The 20,028-nt window shown below is 39.3% G+C and overlaps 2 protein-coding genes across 3 annotated transcripts in view; one reads left to right on the top strand and one right to left on the bottom strand.

Annotated features, from left to right (window-relative positions):
* The window catches only part of NVL (nuclear VCP like), a 75,083-nt gene extending 59,307 nt beyond the window's left edge, over positions 1-15,776 (top strand). The window contains 4 exon segments of the mRNA XM_042445800.1: positions 3,055-3,131; positions 5,384-5,472; positions 10,902-10,972; positions 13,298-15,776. Of these exon segments, the coding sequence (XP_042301734.1) occupies positions 3,055-3,131; positions 5,384-5,472; positions 10,902-10,972; positions 13,298-13,342 (282 nt within the window). The 3' untranslated portion in view covers positions 13,343-15,776.
* A 563-nt stretch (positions 15,777-16,339) lies between these two features.
* DEGS1 (delta 4-desaturase, sphingolipid 1) overlaps positions 16,340-20,028 on the bottom strand; it is an 18,611-nt gene continuing 14,922 nt past the window's right edge. For both annotated transcript variants that reach the window (XM_042445812.1, XM_042445821.1), the window contains 2 exons: positions 18,502-19,244; positions 16,340-16,501 (listed from right to left, as the gene is read on the bottom strand). In XM_042445812.1, the coding sequence (XP_042301746.1) occupies positions 16,355-16,501; positions 18,502-19,244 (890 nt within the window). In that variant the 3' untranslated portion in view covers positions 16,340-16,354. The remainder of the gene's footprint in view (positions 16,502-18,501; positions 19,245-20,028) is intronic.

The following is a 20,028-nucleotide window of genomic DNA, read 5'->3' as shown; positions in this document are numbered from 1 at the left end:
AGAGGCCTGGACCAAGGCAGATGGACTGGAGGGAGGGCTCTTCTTCTTCAGACTAGCCCTTGGTGGAGCTGGGCCTGCCTATTCTCTCCCTCACCGGCCGAAATATGACAGTTATGGAGGGAGGATGCTCTATCTTCAGGCTAGCCTCTGATGACGCTGGGCCAGCCTATTCTCTCCCTCACTGGCCAAAAGATGACAGTTATGGAGGGAGGGTGCTCTATCTTCAGGCTAGCCCCTGATGACACTGGGCCAGCCTATTCTCTCCCTCACCGGCCAAAAGATGACAGTTATGGAGGGAGGAGCCTCTATCTTCAGGCTAGCCTCTGATGATGCTGGGCCAGCCTATTCTCTCCTTCACAGGCCAAAATATGACAGTTATGGAGGGAGGGTGCTCTATCTTCAGGCTAGCCCCCAATGACACTAGGCCAGCCTATTCTCTCCCTCACCGGCCGAAAGATGACAGTTATGGAGGGAGGAGCCTCTATCTTCAGGCTAGCCCCTGATGATGTTGGGCCAGCCTGTTCTCTCCCTCACCGGGATGCCCACTCCCCCAGGGTATACTACTACCCCCCCCCAGTGAAACTCCCCTCTGTGGTGTCACCCGGTGTGGTCCACACCACCTCATCCCTCCTAGTGATGCCACTGCCTTACAATAGTCCAAATGGGAAGTACAGTAATCAAGTGTCACGGTAGCCAGATCCAACTTCTTCATGATGTCATCCTTACAGTCTATTGTAATTCCTTCCAATGGTATTAGGATTTTAAGTATTGCCTGAAACAATACCTGCATGCATACCAAGTCAGATATTGTAATGCCTAGTCATGCAAATTATTGTTATTTGGAAGTCCTCAGTCCAACATTCTGACCACTACACCATGATTATCTCCATTCATGAATGGCGCAAGGATATGTAAGTACAGCTATAATAGTAGCATTTATTAGCCAATGTGGAGGTATTCTGCAAACTGCATCGTGATTTCTACCACATTATGAGGTTTCTTCAGGATCACCTACAACTGCTATCATTACTGTTGGGCACTCTGTTGTTATTTTCCTTTTCTATGTGAGTGATAACACTCTGTTCCTTGTATCCACAACTAAATGATCATCCAATGTACAGCTTCCTTAGCCAGGATTTAGCACTACATTCACAAGCTGAAACAAGCCACATGAAGTCATAGGCTGTGCACATTTATCCCTTTTTTCCCATCTGGCTGTGAGTTCATTTGTTTAACTAATCAAAGTTTATTTCAAACTAACAAAATAATTCAGGGTTTAAAGTTGGTTTGTGTTATGCCACAGTGTACAGTTCAAACTTAACAACAACCCAGATCTGCAGCAAAGAACTGCTGCCAGATTGTTAACTGGGACTGGCTACAGGGAGCACACATTGACTGACCATGTTACAATAGCTCCATTGGATGCCAGTCTGTTTCTTGGCACAGTTTAGTGTGCTGGTCATGACCTGTGCAGCTCTTGTCCAGGTTATTTGAAGGACCATATTTTCCCATAGAACCTGCCCATGTTTTGAGATCTTCTCTGGAAGCCTGTCTCTCTGTCCCTGCCTGACAGGCACACCCAGTGGGAAGGTGGGAAAGGGCCTTTTCTGTGGCTTTTCCCAGGCTCTGGAACTGTCTTCCCAGAGCAGTTAGACTGGCATCCTCAAATGTCTTTCCACAGGCAGATGAAGGACTATTTCTTCCAGCATGTCTTTAAGAGTTGTATTTTGGATAGAACGATGGGCCTGGTATTAAGTGTTGGGATTTTTTTTCATTCATGTTTATTTTTTACTTTAATGGTTTGTGCTTTTTAATTTTTTAATTATTTGGTAGTTTAATTGCTTTTCAACCTTGGTATACTGTGAACTTTTCTATGTTTGCTTTAATTGTTATATGATACCTTCAGTCCCAAACTGGGAAATTGGGGAGTGGGGGGAGGATATGAATGAATATAATAAGCCAGCATGGTGTAATGGTTTGGATGGTGGACCTTTAAACTCTGGAAACCAGGGTTTAATTTCTTGCTTGGTCATGAAACCCACTGGGTGACCTTGGGTAAGTCACATGTTCTCAGGGGCAAACCTCAATGGTAAACTTCTTCTGACCAAATTTTGCCAAGAAAACCCCATAATAGGTTCACCTTAGGTTCACCATCAGTTCAAATCACTTGAAAGCACACAACAAACAACAGCAACAACGAAGAGTCTTCCAACTATATGGCAGGAAGAGAGAATAGAGAATGCAAGCATGATGCTTTGTTTGGATTGATCTTACATGCAAATGGTACTGAGTCCGGCCCATACTCATTCATGCCATCAGGATCTAGTATGTAGTAATGTTTAGATTAGTTTTCTCTGCTTTTGGTCTTGTAGATATTTTTGAACTTCAGCTCCCAAGATCTTTGATCATTGTCCATGGTGGCTGGACTTTGAGTATTGCATTCTAAAACCTAGGGAGGACCAATTGTTGAGTCACTCTGGCTTAGATGACAATAAGCATATTAATTTTGTGAAGCTTTGGGTTTTTCCCCCTACAGCGTGTTTTTTCTTGTTTAAACCCAGTTTCAAAAACACCTAGAGGACATTGGATGATTACAAAACTAGTGAGTCATTACACAAAACCCCAGCTTTCCAGTGCTACCAGTTACAAGAAAATCTTCAAATTTAACCTTCTAATCTGAATCCAAGAGTTGAAAGCTAACTAGCTATCAGTGCCATAGCCTAGCCAGCTTGTAATACTCTGAAACTTAAACATTGTTTGGCAATAAAAGAACGGGAACTATAGTAAACTGATGATGAACATGCAGTTTGGATACCAGAAAACTGTGGACTGAATACTACCTTGAAATGTTCAGTGGATAATAACATGGGATGCCCCATGTCTCTAAACCAGATTGTTTTACTTTTAGCTGCCCAAGTGTTAGACTTCAGCTCCAAGAACTTGTGTCCATTTAACAATGGTCAGGGATGCTGGGAACTGCAGTCCAAAATATCTGGAGCACCAAAGATTGAAAGCCACTGATTTAATCTGCTTCTTTCTTATCACTTTCTATAGGATGGAACCCGACCCCCGCTTGACACTGATGTGGACCTTGAAGAAATTGCGTGCAATCCTTGCTGTGATTGTTATACGTGAGTTATAAACCACCACCTCCCATTATTTTTCATTGCTTTCTGTTGGAATTTTTTTTTACTTTTAGTTAGTATTCTTCTGTGGTTTTGCTTTTTCATTAGTGAAAAGTTAAACATACTGCTGCATGTTCTTAGCTTTTTGCATTTTTTCCACATTAATATCTTCTACACACATAAAATCTCTCTGTTCAAGGAAGTGTAAAAAACCCCTAAATTTATCGATAAGATTCAGCCATGTTTTATGTTCCCTGAGAGAGGAAAAAGAATATGTCTAGTTATATAACTACACACAACTATTCTTCCTAGTGTTCCAGAACCCCCCGTGGATATCAAAATCCATGGATGCTCAAGTCCCATTAAATATAATAGCCACTGAAGAAGGTGTCTCTTATAAAAATGGCAACATCAACGTTCGCTTCTTGGATTTTTAAAAAAAAATATTTTCAAGATGTGAATGTTTCAATCTGTGGATAGGGAAGACTGGCTATATATTAAATAGGCTGGAGAACTGGCTCAGAGGTCATGGAATTGGTTGGTGCCTCTGTACAACAAGGCCCCAGCATGCTTAAAGAAGGCCATTATAAGGCCTCTGCTGAAAAAAAAAAAACATTTCCTGGATTCCACCATATTGGATAAGTATTGGCCAGTCTCCAGTATTTCATTTTTGGGGAAGATAGTAGAGCATTTGATCAGTTCTGAGTTCCAGGATTCTCAGTTTTAGATTCATTTCATTCTGGCTTCAGGCTTGGTTGTGAGATGAAGCTCCTACTTTTTTCTTTTCCCCAAGAGTACACATTTCTGCAATTACCAGGAATGCATTTGCATAATTAAATCTGATGCTCCAGCTGCAGCCAAGGTTGGAAATGTATGATCTGGCCATTGTGATGCATACCTTAGTTACATCATATTTACATGACTTCATATGCTCTATGTGGAGCAGGCTTTGAAAGGTGCTCAGCAACTTTAATTAGCTGGGAAAGGTGCAGCCAGATTATTAACTAGAACTGGCTACAGAAAGCATATAACCTGCACATTGCAACAGATCCACTGATTGCTGATCCTTTTCCATGCACATTTCAAAGTGCTAGTTATGACCTATGAACCCTTATGTGCTATATAAGATCCATGCTGTCTTATCTTCCAATATGAGCCTGCTTGTCCTGTAAGGCCTTCTCTCAGTCCCACCACCTTCATAGGCTGGTGTGATGGGAACTCAGGAAAGGGCCTTCTCTGTGACTGCTCCCAAGCTTTGAAACTCCATCCCCAGGGAAACTAGGATGATTTCCATCTTGCTGTCCTTACATCAGCAGGTGAAAAAATTTTAGTTCTCACATTGTAATGAGAACTGACTGCAAGCACTGTTAACAGTGTGCTTTTTGTTGACTTTTATTTTTGTCTTTTGATGGATTTGCTTTGAATGATTTTAATTGTAAAGATAGCTTGAATTTTAGCAATAATTTCATGTATGTTTTTACTTTTGTATTTATCAGTATTTGGCCAAGATCCTACATCAAGAGGCATGTGTATCACTTAGCTAAGTCTCCATAGTGTCATCTCCCAGTGCTACTAAAAAAAACAACCACCTTGTAAGTGAAGAAGCCTCCCTCTTAAACACAGCCATTTTTGTGTTGTCAGGGATTGGTGAGGGGGAGAGATGTGTTCAGCTATTTTCACGTATCTGGGTATGCTGCTACTGGCATCTGCAGATTTCTGGGAATCCTTGCAAGCTCTATGCAGATGATGTCCTTACAGCACATTCAGCTACAAGAAAATAGCTGGATGTATCCCTCTCATCCTCCCCTGTCCAAAAACATGGAAATGGCTTTGTTGGGAGGAGCTGTACTTCTTATAAGGTGAATTGGTTGAGGATTTTGCAATTGCATTATCGGGATAGAATTCCAGCCTTTGCAACAACTGTAAAAGTTTGTTGCAGTGGCATAAGTCCAATTTAAATCATCAGAATTCCTTAACAGGATGTCAACCTTTGTAAGCTACCTTGAGTCTCATTTGGGGTGGAGTAATGAGATATGAATGAATGATAACAGTTGTCAGCATCATCTGCCCATCCTAAGGATAGTGTTTTAAATACCTACAGATTGATGTTAAAGCTCTGTAGAGGAAAGTCTTAATGAAACTGCGCTCTTTATATTGGTCAACATAAATTCTACTGCTGTTGCTGTTGCTTTTACATTCTTCATTTTTGTGAGGAATTGTATTCCAAAATGACTGTCTGTATGTTTGTATTTTGGTAGGGGAGCAGATCTTTCTGCCCTAGTGCGGGAAGCTTCTCTTTGTGCCCTGAAACAGGAAATGGCGGTGTTCAGTGCTACAAACACGAAAGGTAAAGAGAAAAAAAATCAAATGCAGTCAGTTTCTAAAGATAGAGTGGAGTAAATCAAAGGGGTAGGAAAGGAATTTATGTTGCATGATTTTTCAGTGTCGTGATGGAGATACAACTTTAGTTTTCATGTATCTTGTCTTCAACAACTGCTTAACACTCCAGCATTTAAAGAATTAAGTTTTCCATCTTTTCATGGCCTCTATTCACATTCTTACTGTTTCTAGATGCTTATTCCTTATCTATATCCAGCTATCACATGTTTATCAGAACACCTAAATCATTCAAGAAATATGTTTAAGACTGACATACATGCTAATTTAAGTGGCAGAGTTGATAGGTTTAAAGCTTTGCCAAGGATCAGCAGGAAGGCAAGCAGTGGATCATAGCTAACAAAGTAGTCTGTAAAGCAAGAAGGAGACAGATTGTTTAGAGTGTAAGGAAATGGCTCTTTTTAAGCTTGGTAAGTCATGAAACCTCATATCCCAATTGCATCTTTGGCCCTTAAGTGAAGTAGCAAAGCTGCCTGAATGATACATAGTTTTTGTAAGTAAACTCATAATAGAGGGCTATAGCCCAGAGTTCTCTTAAATGTTAAACCCAGTATTGTTTGCATAAGTTAATTAAAGCATAGTTGAAATTGTGAGATTAGCAACTATATTAACTTGAATGACTTTTTTAATTTGAAATCTGTCTTCATTCAAGTAGCAGAAGGTTCTTTAAAAGTGCATATGTGCCTTGATGTTTTTAGAAGGGAGTAGTGTACGTTACTCATGTATAAGTTTAGAAATTTTAGTTAAAAATTGACCCCAAAAAACTGGGTTGACTTATCCAGGGTCAATGTAAGTACTTTAACGCTTATCAAAAAAGGAGCCATGCCCTGATAAAAGGTGAGAACACCAAGAAGCATTAACTCTCTCTACTATCTCATCCATCCAGCCTTTAGGGTGAGATGCCTGTCAAAAATTATAAAGTTCTTTAGCATTATTTTCCTTTGCTTCATCCTTTACATCCTTTTTTACATGCTGTTAAGTTTACCCTTGACCATGGTCATATCAAAATCCATAATTCTGGCCCCAAAACCTGCCCTCAACTTATACATGAGATTGACTTACAGTCAAGAATATATGGTACCAATAACATTTCATCTTTATTCTCAAAACACTTAAAAGGAAAAATGCAAACAGTCCTTATGTCAAAAGTTGTCTCTGAAGAAACTATAATCTCAGTTTTAAAATGTGGTAAGCAGTGTTATTAATAGAAGTTTTCTTTTATATAACTGCATTGCTTGTTTGCTGACTAGCCAGAATGAAAAATGCAACCAGATATTTGGAAAATAGACTTTTAAAATAACAAAGTAACTATTTGAAAAGCACCAGTCTGACTCAAACAGTCACATCACAATCAGCTAATTTCTAAACCTTCTTGGAGGTATCATAAAAATGGCCTTAAGTGTGTAACTCAGCTATATAAATGTCTCCTTTTGTTTGCAGGCTTTATAGTGAAACCAAAAATCAGTGGACTTTAGAAATGGAATTGCACTCACTTAGATGCTTTTCCTAGAATGTCTAGTATGTAATATTTACCTCTTATAGTGACAGCATTATAAATAATTCAGGAAGCAGCAGAGGTTAATACTTACCTTTCTTTTAATTGGGGTCTACTTAAACCACCAAATGAAGGCATTCAGTGCTAATTTAGGTTCCCCAAATTTTAAAGTTGAGAAGTAAAAGAAACCAATTTTAGCTTCTCTTGAGTTCTGTCTTCTCCCTTTGATCTGGCAGGCATGAATGGGGATCTCTCATACAAATTTAGTATACTCATAATTGCTAACATACTCTTGATTATTTTCATTTTGTTGTACCTTCCCAATTGTTTCTGTGGCAGTCTGTAGAAAAATCTGACACCTTAGTAGAAGGCAGATGAGATCAGTAGACTTAAAAATAAAAATAAACATCTGTCACTGTTCTGTCTCTTGGAGTCTTTAGCATCTTATTGTCATTACAAGATATGCAGATGACACCATAATACTAGCAGAAAATAACAGACTTGGAACAACTACTAAGGAAAGTCAAAGAAGAAAGAGCAAAGGGAGGTTTAACACTGAATATTAAGAAAACTAAAATAGTGACCATGAAAGATATTCACAAATTCAATATAGATTAAGAGGAAATTGAAATTATCAAAGACTTCCTAGATCTTGAATCATTCGTTGACCAGAATGTAAATTATAGTAAGAAATCAGAAGACTAGGACTAGGAAGAGCAGAGACCAACAATAACTAAAAAGACAAATTAATGGGTACAAGAGCAAATCGGATCGATAGAAATAGTGGAAGACCATACACCAGATGAATAGACTTAATAAAAGAAGACACAGCCTAAGTCTACAGGAACTGAACAGGTCCATTGGATATGGAGAGTCTTGAAGATGCCTCATTTGCAGGATTGCCAGAGGTTGAAGTAGATTTAAGTTAACAACAAACAACATCATCATTATTGTTATCATATATTTATATAGCTGTTTGTCGTCGTGTGCCTTCAAGATATTTCTGACATACGGCAACCCTAAAGGTTGTCACAGGGTTTTCCTGGCAAATTTCTTCAGAGAGGATTTGCTATCACCACCCTTTGAGGCTGAGAAAATGTGACTTACCCAAGGTCACCCAGTAGGTTTCCATGGTCATGTGGGGATTTGGAACCTGGTCTCCAGAGTTATAGTCCAACACTCAAACCACTATGACATGTACTTGGTGCTTTACAAGTAAAAGAATAGCAAAACAGTTCCCTGCCCTCGGGCATACAATCTAAATAAGATACGTGGAAAAGAGAATGGCAGTGGGGAAGGGGATTAAGTCGTACACATACTGTACTGCCACTTCGTCTCCCCCTCTGAGGCCAGGGCAGTGGCAGTTGGGATCAAAGGAGGGACTTTCATCTGCCTCGGGGCCTAGGCATGGAGGAGCTGTGCCTGCCTCTTCCTCCCTCCTAGACCAGGGCAGTGGCAGCCTTGAAGCCTGTAGCATTCCTGCAATAGAAGCTGACAGATAAATGCTGTGAGACGTTCCAGACTTGGAGGCAGACTCTGCCCTTCTGACTCGAGAAATTAAAACAAAAGCAAACCAAGGAATAAGTTCTTAATAGTGCAAGCAGGAAAACTGAGAACACCTCAGTGGACTATAACAGGCATCCAAGCCCTGTTTCTTACAATTTAATTGGGGTGATACTGGAGTAGTGTAGTGTAGTGTAGTGAAGCAATGTAGCATAGATTTTTGCACTAAGCCCACAAGGAGCAGAGCAATAAAGGCAAAACAGAGGTCCTTTGTGTTGTGGAGGGTCTCATTCTTCACTGCCATTCAGAACCAATACTGGCTGAATATACGTATGGGAAAATATTAGCAGGGGGTTGAATTGCATGGTCCCTGTGGTCTTTTCCAACTCTATGAATGTCTGAAAGTGGGCAAATTATCCTAATAATAATAATAATTTTAAAAAATTATTTATGTTTCCCCGCCTCTCCCGGTGGATCGAAGCAGGGTTACAGACAAGTGTTTACATCAAAATTCAATTAAAAGCAGCTTAAAAAATAAAATATCCAACGTCAGACAATAACAATAGCATCAACAAGCAAGGCAGGGATCATACACAGACAGGGCATGTCATTCATATCAGGGGGGTATTCATATCAGGTGGGGTATGCTCGGCTAAAAAGCTAGGTTTTAACTGCTTTTCTAAATGTTTCTAACGAGCGGATCTCAGGAAAACTATTCCAAAGTCTCGGAGCCGTTGATGAGAATGCTCTTTGCAAAGTAGCAACAAATTTAAAGGTTGCTATTTCCAGTAGGTTCTTACCCGATGTTCTAAGAGTGAGGGCGGATTATATAGGGAGATGCGGTCCCGTAAGTAACTTGGGCCCAAGCCATGTAGGGCTTTATAGGTAATAACCAATACCTTTTACTGTGCCCAGAAACAAATAGGGAGCCAGTGAAGATCTTTTCAGATAGGTGTAATATGGTTGAACCTTGATGAACCGGTGACCAATCTGGCTGCCATATTTTGCACTAACTGAAGCTTTCCGAGCTTGGTACAAGGGTAGCCCCATGTAAAGCGCATTACAGAAATCTAGACGAGAGGTTACCAGAGTGTGTACCACCGTTTCAAGGTCCCTTCAGTCTAAGTAGGGTCGCAGTTGGCGTATCAACCGAAGTTGATAGCAAGCACTTCTGGCCGTCGCATCTACCTGAGATGTCAATTGCAGAGACGAGTCCAGAAGTATTCCTAAACTGCAAACTTCGTCCTTCAGGGGAAGTGTGACCCCGTCCAGGACAGGTGGGCAAATTTCCTTCCTTAGACCCGAGGAACCTATCACAAGTACTTCTGTTTTCTCTGGATTCAGTCTGAGTTTGTTTTCCCTCATCCAGCCCATTACCGACTCCAGGCAGGCATTCAGAGGAGAGATGCCATCCTTAGTCCCTGTATCAGTCGGAGACATAGAGAAACATATTTGGGTGTCATCAGCGTACTGATAACACTGCTCCCCATGTCTCCGGATGATCTCTCCCAATGTTTTCATGTAAATGTTGAACAGCATGGGGGACAGAATAGCTCCTTGAGGGACACCAGATGTCAGTTCCCTCTTAGAGGAGCAAGTGTCCCCCAGCTTCACCATCTGGAATCTGCCTGAGAGGTAGGATCAGAACCACTGGAGCGCAGTGCCCCCGATACCCAGCTCCCTCAGGCGCTCCAGAAGGATACAGTGGTCAATGGTATCGAAAGCCGCTGAAATGTCCAAGAGCACCAACAATGCCACACTTCCCCTGTCGATGCCCAGACAGAGATTATTGACTAAGGCAACCATGGCAGTCTCAACTCCGTATCCCGCCCTGAAGCCGGATTGAAATGGGTCCAGATAATCAGTTTCATCCAAGACTGCTTGGAGTTGGAAGGCGACTGCTCTCTCAGTTATCTTAGATATTTATTCTCATAATTCATGTAATTCAATGCTAAGACCAAATTTAATGGAATTCTTAGTTTTCATCTCTGAGCAGAACAGATCTAGAAAGTGACCTGCTAAGTTGTATGAATTTCCCCAAAATTCTGATCCTAATCTTGCCTATTTTAATGCATCAAAATCCCCATAAATACCTGTGTTATTCTTTGTTAAGAGGTGACTAAGTGGTATGATGTTGTTACCATATTGTCTTGGCCATGGGTATCCAGTCCAGATTTTAGGGTGGCTACAGCCTCCTGCCCCTAATTTTGGTCAGGTCACCATGGAGATAGATGTAAGTGAAACACTAAGATAGTAGGCCATCTTGTTAAAAGACAAGTGATTATGTTGCTATTGGCTTTTATTTTATTAGCTCAAGTTTCTTTTCAGTAAAATTATCATATCTGGAGTCAGCTTCACCTGTTATACTATATTCTTCACAGGAGAAATTAAGATTGCCAAAAAACACTTTGAAGAGGCTTTTAAGAAAGTGAAATCTTCTGTTTCAAAACAGGTAGGTTTTCAGTGATTGACATAAATTATGAATGCAATAGCAGACTGAGAAGGAATGTATGCTGAGGTTTTCAGGATTGCTAAAAGTCACATTTTCAAGAGTTGGGGTGACACGACAATTTCTGGGCAGTAGCAACATTTTAAAGAGTCTTCTATGTTTGTCAACTACAATGCAATTACATTATGGAAGCTTTACATATCCTGGATACCTCCCATGGGTGATGTCACTGCCTGTGTATGGGCAGAAATAAAGAATGGAGTCTCCAAGGAGCATATAGTGTGTGTGGGGGGGGGGGGGTGGATATCGTGTTCAACTGAACAAATCTCACTTTTCAAGTGAGACTTGAGTTCTCATCTCATGACACATTGGTCTGTCATATCATCTACCTGCTCTGAGCTCTCAGAATTGGTGCCTTGATATTGTAGCATTCTGACACACACATTATACTTTCTCTACTATGTGAGCCTGATAATTATTTAGTGTGTAGGTGTGATTACATATAGTTGGCCTCCCTTTGAGTAACTTTATTGTAAGATTTTGTTAGTCTTCGAATCAGACCCATTTGTACAAGTGCCTTTTAAGTTTGCTTCATTTATTCACCTTCAGATACTAAAGATATAAAGAAAACAATGGAACAGAAGTTTATACTATGACTTTACCTATATATAGTCTCCACATTGTAAAGGGGGAAAAATGTTTGTTTCAAGAAACATTTCCCACAGGCAAAATTGCAGCACGAATGTCCGTCAGCAATGTTAGTTAAAATTATTGGGAAGTACTAGGCCCCCCCCCCCCCCCCGATTTATTATTTGAGGCATGGAAAACTTTCCTGCTATATTTCATTGTGGTGTTAGCCAAACAAGTCTCTGAAGACACAATAGGGGAATACATGTAGTATCATTTCAGCAAGCAGGATTGTACTGGCAAAGTACAATTTGTATTGTTTATTGCCTTAAATATTTTTGTCCCCAACCTGACTCATGTTAGTTTTAACAACTAATCTTATGCACACTTAGGTAATTGTGCTGCAATCTCTGGGACTTCAGGTCTGAATAGGCATAGGTGGAATTAGGCTGAATTTTTTAATGAAATCTCTGGAGCAGTTCTGGCTGTATCCCATTAATTTCAATGTGAGTTAATATTGCAGTGGATTTCAACCCTTTTGATCTCATGGCACATTGACAAGTGCTAAAATTGTCCATGCACAGCATCAGTTTTTAAAGGACCCAGTCTAAAAAACAAGTATTAAGACCGTGTAACGTTCAGTAACTAAAAGGAAAGAAGCAGAAAATAAGAGTTTGGCTGTTGAAGTAACCAATCATTAGCCATGTTAGAAGGCGAGACAACCTTGCGCCCTTCTCCGCATGATGCTTGCTCACTCATGCCCTCTATCCTACCCATTTTTGTTACTGAGACCAAGAATAGCTCTTGAAGTAAGCTTCAGGCATGCCTGAGTGGGTGAGATGAGCTTCTGCCCTTTTTCCCACCCACTTTCCCAAGTGCAAGTTGCTGTCTCATCTCACATAAATATTTCTCATGTGAAACCCGCAGTTGGTTTTACTCCCCACTTGTCATTCATCCCCCATCTCCCTTCACTCACAGAGAGAGGCAATCTCCATCCCCCCTGGCACAATGCCCATTCCGCCCCTCTGCTGAGAACTGCTGAGGCAGAGGTGAAATGGAAACATCTTAGAGAAAGGAACAGGGCGAGTGGGTAGCCATCTCCTCAGCAACCACCCTCCTTTTCCCTCCCACCCCAGTTCGAACGCACACACACACATGCTATATAAACATCCCTTTATCTGTAAAGCAGATATTAAAACTGCACAAATCTCACTACTCTTTATAAAAAGTCACAGTCCAGTGGTTTTTAACTTGTGTAGCACTTCCTGTCATTTATTTGTGGCTCTGGCACGGCACATGCAGCTGCTGACATATTTTATAGACAATGCATCCTTTAATTACTTCAGCTTTAAAGTTTTTATTTGTGTATAATTACTTGGGAAAAAAATTATGAACAGGGCTTCCAGTAATTAGATTACTTGGAAAAGTATTTGTCTGCAAGCCTCTTCCAGTCTTGCCCAAACAAGTCTGAGCTGGTGGAACAGCAGTACCTGCAGAGCTACCTTCATGATGTGGTTTGGGATGGGAAAGTCTGGATGACATGTAGAAACGTGGATCATCTTCATACAGCCATTTTGACTTCTTGTAAGGCTTTTATTTTATTTTCATTTTCTCTGACAGAGTTAGCACAAAGCCGGTCCTCCTAAATTTTGCAGCCAAATTGTAAGATTGTTTTTTTCTTCTCTTCATTGGCATCATTAGGACCAAGTAATGTATGAAGAACTGCGCCAGTCACTCAACAGATGATAATTGATGAGAACTGAGAGAGAGGGGGGTTATTTCCCATCAAGTCGTCTCCTGGCAGCTGTTTGTGAAGCAGAACCCATTTCATTTAACCACTAATCTTTCCACTGCTGGACTCTTCTCCAAAATGAATGCCTTTTTTTCTTTTGTACGTATGGTGGAAACATACACTTCTTCAGAGTTAATATTAACTTTTTCATTGTGATGTGCTAAAACATTTCATTGTTTTCAGTTTATAAATAAACTTAAGATATTTAAACACAAACCAGCAAGGCAATAGTTGTTATAGTAGATGTGGCTACCACTGAAGAACATTTTACTGTATAGTGAAGTGTTTCAAAAGACCATATGATCCTGGGGTTGCTGTTTTTCCCCTTCAAGCCCTAATTACTGCTATGTGTTCCTTACATACTAAACAGCCTTGGCTGTTTATTTGCTGAAACATTGATTCATGTACTTGGCAAGCAACTCTCTGCATAGTGGTCATAACTGTAGAATGAAGATTATCTTATGCTGAAGTGCACATGGGAGCAAGTATAATAAAGTTTGTTGATATATTGCTTCTACTGAAATTATGTGTGAATTATGGAGAATAGTAGTCTTAGGGTGTTCTCCATGAAGACATGAAAGTAAACTTGAAACTGTCTACAAATGACTGCATAATACTGTCTCAATAGAGGTACCAATAAATACTATCAGCAGACATGATTAGCTATATAAATGTACTCTGGTGGCTCAACTCTTAATCAAACAGGAAACTAGAGGGCATTACAATGTATTGAGTACAAAATGAAACTGCAAGAAATTGTATTGCACAAACCAAATAGGAAACTTCTTTATTTCACTGTGGGAAACATAAGTAATTTAAACAGTTGACAGGAATATTAAGTTGCTGTAATACTCCAGTATATTTTTTCATGTTTCTCCTCCTCTAACAAAGAATAAAGCTGAAGATACTGAAAATGAGCCTGAAAGTAAAGTAAATGACACAACCAGCAAGACAGTAATTTTATTAAACCTTTTTCAAAGCACTGGAAGAATTGTACATCTCAGAAGCACTCTTCAGGCACAGCTATTCAGACTGATTTAGTAACTGAGCATTTGTACCTGAAGATGCTTCTGCATAGGACCAGAATAGGAAAGAAGAGTAAGAAAACAACTGAAGAAACTAGCCATTTTTGAACTATTTGAGAAAAAGCATACCTGCTCAAAACATCCAAATAAACTTGTTTGACAATATGTTGAGAAAATTCATGGACATTAATTTTGAAATAGCATGTTTGCCATTTCAAGATATTAATTTCTGGAATGATTAAAATCAATTTTAGCTATTCAGGGTTTTAAAGATACTACCTACTTTGAAATGAAATCCAAGTTGAAGGCACATTGTATTACTAATTTTGACCCTCTTATAAACTGCTGCCTCCACCAAAGAATTAATTGTAGAGGACATTTTTTCATATAATGGAACACTATATTATAGCTTGGTATTGATGTTCAAAGATTTAAATTGCCCTTTCTTGGCAACATCAATTGCTTTAGTTTAAATTAATTAAATACTTGTGAACCTATGTTTAGCTCTACTATGCTGTAGTTCTGGACCTTCATTCAACACCATCTTTGGACAGCCTATTTTCCCTTATTTCTTAAGTTGGGGTAGAACCCACAAGAATAAGTTATGGACATCAGTGAGGATGGAAGGGCTATTTGAATTGCAGCCTAAGGTACAAAACTAAAAGACAGATAAGGTTATGTTAAATATTTAACTTTTGGCAGCACAGCTTGCTTATCTAGCTTCTATTTGAACATTTCTGCTCTCAAGATCACATGTAATGCTAAACCTTTAAGGGACAGTGTTTAAAGCTACTCCCTTTCCACATGCAAAGAGAAACTAATAGAAAATAGGTCTTAACAAATAGTTAATCCAAAGAAAACTCTTTCAAATCTTTAATAGCGGACAAGTGAGAAAACTAGTAAGAAGCATTGACCCAAAAGTCCACTTTTGTGTTTCAACCATGATTTTAGGAATATCCCAGACTATTAGTGCAGTTAATTTAAGATATGATTTTCTTGAAGTGCCTGAGAATTTTGCTACAACAGTTTACTTATGTTCTTTTTTAGGATATAGGGATTTTATAGTTTCATGGTTGATCTTTTACACATTTATAAACTTGCTACCCACTGTCAAGAGCTAACACTCCAACATTTCTCCTACTTAAGAAAGCACTGTCTGTACCAAACTTCAGGACACCCAGCACCTGTTTGACAATAATCTTCACATTTCCAATATACAGACTCAGAGAAGAGGCAACGTAAAACTATTTCCAGATTTTTCCAGACATGCCAAATTTAATTTAATTTAATGTAGAGAATGTGCACTTGAGAAGAACATGCACTCAAGAGCTGGCATTTCATGCTCAATAAATCTATTTTGGGCAGCATGCCTCAAGGGTTTGGTATGTATTTTGCAAATGAAAACGAGTTATTACGCATTACTATTACAGCTAGCACCTGGATTCACTAACACCTGGATTCCAGCTTTGAAGGAGCTGCCGTCATGAATTTTGTTCACCTACTCTGAACTGAAAACATTCTGCTATTTTAACTAGATGTTATTTTAGAAATTAATGCTTTGTTAGAAAGTCCAGCTAAGACACAGTGTTGTCATTTGTGGATAGCATGTTTAAACACGTTTGTGGAGTTTGTATATGCTTAAAGATTTGAAGAAGAAAACAGTTTTTGAGTGAACTACTAAACACATTATGTAACATTAATACTAATATACGCATGAAACATTTAAACAGTAAACCAAAATGCAAAACAGGAATATCACAGTTCTGGAAATGTTTTAATTCTTCAGAGATCTTGTTCTAGAATGTACCAACATATATCCATATTTCAGCCTAGGGCAAGATATTGAGCTAATACATATTTGTCAAGCAAAACCTTGTACCAGCTACTATAAAATCACGTCCCTTGTGTTTGGAGAGGTTTTTTTTATTTTTTGCTGATAGTTCATTCCTGTTTTACTTCTCCTTTAAGGTGCCTTTTCATCCGTGAGTAGGGGCTGATAGTATCATCCATCACAAAGTCATAAAGCACTTTTATCCAGGAGTTATACTGTGGCAGGTGGTCATAGTATTCAGGGGCCATCTTCTTCAGCTGCAAGGCAGGGGAAAAAATGAAACATTTCAAAACAATTCAGGACATCACATCAAATAACTGTTAGGCTCCATATTTAATCCTGGGCACCAGCAAAGAAAGCTGCATGTCACAAGAACAAGTTAGAAAATATCTAAGGTTATTGGTATATGAGACAGGGATCCTAATCCAGAATAAGAGTTTACACCACCTGAATATGTGACTTTATTCAATAATCCTTTACTAGGTTACTTGTTTTACCTAGTACTTCACCTATTATAGGTCTCCTTTAGCAACATAAGCCTGTTGTTTTTTTCTTTACCTGCATTTTGCCAAAAGTGGCAACAGCTGGATTTTATATTTTGCTAAATGGGAGGCAGGAACCAAATACTCTCTGTTTCTTTATTCCAGCAGTCCTGTGACAACCTGAAATATACACAGAACCTAGCAGAAACTAGTCTGGCTGTCTCCTACCTCCTCCCACAATCCATTTTGATACCATGTCATGTTATTAAATAACCATTCCATTTGAATACCAATTTAACATCAATGCCCTTCTCCTCTGTGTTTGGTTACTACTGTGTCAGCATAATGTATATTGATCTAATAAGGATTATAAGTATGCATTTTTTTAAAATGTAATGTGAAGCGGAAAAATTCCCAACTTCAGACAAGCCTAGAACACTGGTTTATGAACATGAGGTGAAAGTTCAAGCTCAGCTCTGAACCCAGTCTAATCGATCTGATTTCTATTCTACTGTTCTTCCAGAACTGGAATGAACACTGCTTACAATGTAATATTTTGTTTACTGGATAAACAATAGCCTCAGCCACATCTGGTTGACTTCATGACAGGGATGGGGTAATAATGGCCCACAAGCCACAGGCAACCCTCAAAGCCCCGACCACCACCCCATTCTTTCAAAAAACATCCCTGAATAACAAATTACTCATTTTGGAGCAGTAGTATGCCATTTTAACACCCCAGCCCTAAGTCAGCAAACAGGCAGACATCCTGAAAGGGGGAAATGAAAGTAGACGTCCAGTCCCTTCTAGACTGAATTTTAGGCAACTTTTTGGTATAATGTTCATATGGCATATGACAACTTAAACTATTTCAAGGAAAGTACAACCAGTTTAGTCATCTAACTTTAATTCAAGGGTGCCCAACAGCTTGTGGCCAAGAGCCATATCAAATACATTTTGTGTTTTAAACTTTAAGAAAATGTTGTCTAATAGTACCTACTGTCTTATGTCCTCTGCAGCTACAGAACCACAAAACTATTTCAGACTGTAACCCTATGCTCTCTGGGAAGTTAACAAAAAGCAAGATAGAAATAAAAGTTTTATTTATTTATTAGATGCCTTCAAAGTTTTTTGATTCCACTGTCAGAGGAAAGAGAGTCGATATTCAGGGGAAAGTTTCAAATTCTGGTGCTCCAAAAGGGAGAAGGTGAATACAGAGTCCACAGTTCTCTGGGTCTCCAAACCCATACCGAGACTGGCTCCTGTTCCACATTATTAACCCTGGATCTGGCAAAGATAAAATCTTGCTCTCTGGTTCCAATAAAGAATTGTGGAGTTTTCATCTTTTTAATGGTCCTGGGAAGAGGCAAAATGCCACTCCCCCCTTTCTTTTGCCCTTCCTGGCTCATGCTTTTTACCTCAGAATTTCTAGCAGTGGCACTCTGCAGTCCTAGGCTCTGCCTAAATTAAATATACAGAGGGTGTGAAGTACTGTGTTACCCAATCTGAAGCAAATAATTACATCTGATATATTGATGCAATTCCAAACAATTGCATTGTTAGCCCTTACCAAAGCATGGATGAATTAGAACGCATATTATTTTAATCAATTTCATAATTTTCCAAGTGTACCTGCCCTCTACATCTATAAATCATAGAACAGAATCTAAATGGTGGCAGCAGTCTGCTTGACTAGAGGCAAACATGATCACTCCAGATGGGCAAGGAATTAGCTAGTTACATAAGCTGGAAAATATGCACTATTATGTACTTACCAGTGGAAGGCTTGTTCCAGGAACATTAGGAAAATCATGGTGTTCATTATGGTAGCCAACATTGAATGTAAGCTTATTGAGTGGCCCATAGTAGGAATATGTTTCATGTCCCTTTAAAAACATGTAATGTTCAGCTATGAAATGTCCTGAAATAGGATGCAAACCCAACCCTAGTATTGCTCCTGCTATCAAATAGAAAAGTGATTTTACTCCCAGGACATAGTATACCATAGCATCAAAGACAAACTGAATTGACAAATTGATGATTTCAAGTCGTGAGATTGGTTTAGGATTAATAGAGAGAGGTCTAATGGCATAAAACAAGGGCTGAAGAATAATCCAAAAGAGCTTCCGAATACGGGTGCAGAAAAACCATCCTTCAAAATCTGTAGGAATGTCCACATCAATCCCATCGCCACCAAGATAACGATGATGATCCATGTGGTATCTCTTGAAAGATATCGAGTATGGGAAGCCAAGTGGGAGATTGGCAAACATTCCAAACCATCGATTCCATGAAGCTTTAGAATTGCCAAAGGCACTGTTGTGAGCAATCTCGTGAATAGCCAGAGTCATGGAATGATCAAGGCAACTGCCAAACACATAGGACCAAAATACAACCCACTTCCAGTCCAAATCTTTAACCAGGTAAAGAGCAACCAGCTGTGCAAACACCATCAGTACAACTAGCCAGATTACATTATAGTCTGGTTTCATCAAGGTTTTTATTTCTGGATGTTTACCTGTAGAGAGATAGAAAGATAAAAATGTCAGATAAGTATCAACTGCTGGGAAAGTTCTTCAAAGTGCCTGGCATAACTTTTCCTCATATTTGGATTTTGCTTTCTATAGGAGCCCATTGCCATACTGGAAGCCTTATGATACCCTACAAAGTAATACCAAAGCTACTGGGATATAGTGGAGGAACAACTGCACTGTCACAGTGCAGTGACATTTATGTTATTCATACCAGATAATAATTCTTGGGCTAAGTATGAGTGAGCATTTCTCCTAAAACAGCACCAAAATACAACCCTCAAAATACGATTCCACATTCTTCTAAATAAAGGTGGACGCTCTGCAGTCCTAGAGGTCAGTAAACCCCATTTTCATCAAGTCCAGCCAACTTCAAATAATATGTACAATTAGAAGACTTAGATCTATGCTATTCCCTCATTATCATTAAATTTAATTTTCAACAATTTGCTCTTGATCAGAGCAGAACATTTATTATTCAGTAACAAATAGTGCTATGAGATATGTCAGCTCCCACAGGGTAACTTTTAATACAAGTCAATATGGTTGGCTGCAGCACGCCCAGGCAACAACTAACCAAAAAAAAAAAGCAAGTGTGTCAATCTGAAGATGAACTACTAAGGATTGTAATTTAGCTCTGACATTTAGTACACTGGTACCCCGGGATACGAAAGGACCGGGTTACGAAATATTCGGGATACGAAATTCGCCGCTTGGAAAAAACTGATTCGGGTTACGAAAGATTTTTCGGGTTACGAAATTCTTTTCGGC

Source organism: Sceloporus undulatus, chromosome 1 (assembly GCF_019175285.1).
Source record: "Sceloporus undulatus isolate JIND9_A2432 ecotype Alabama chromosome 1, SceUnd_v1.1, whole genome shotgun sequence".
NCBI lineage: Eukaryota > Metazoa > Chordata > Lepidosauria > Squamata > Phrynosomatidae > Sceloporus > Sceloporus undulatus.
This window is presented reverse-complemented; position numbering and strand designations above follow the sequence as displayed.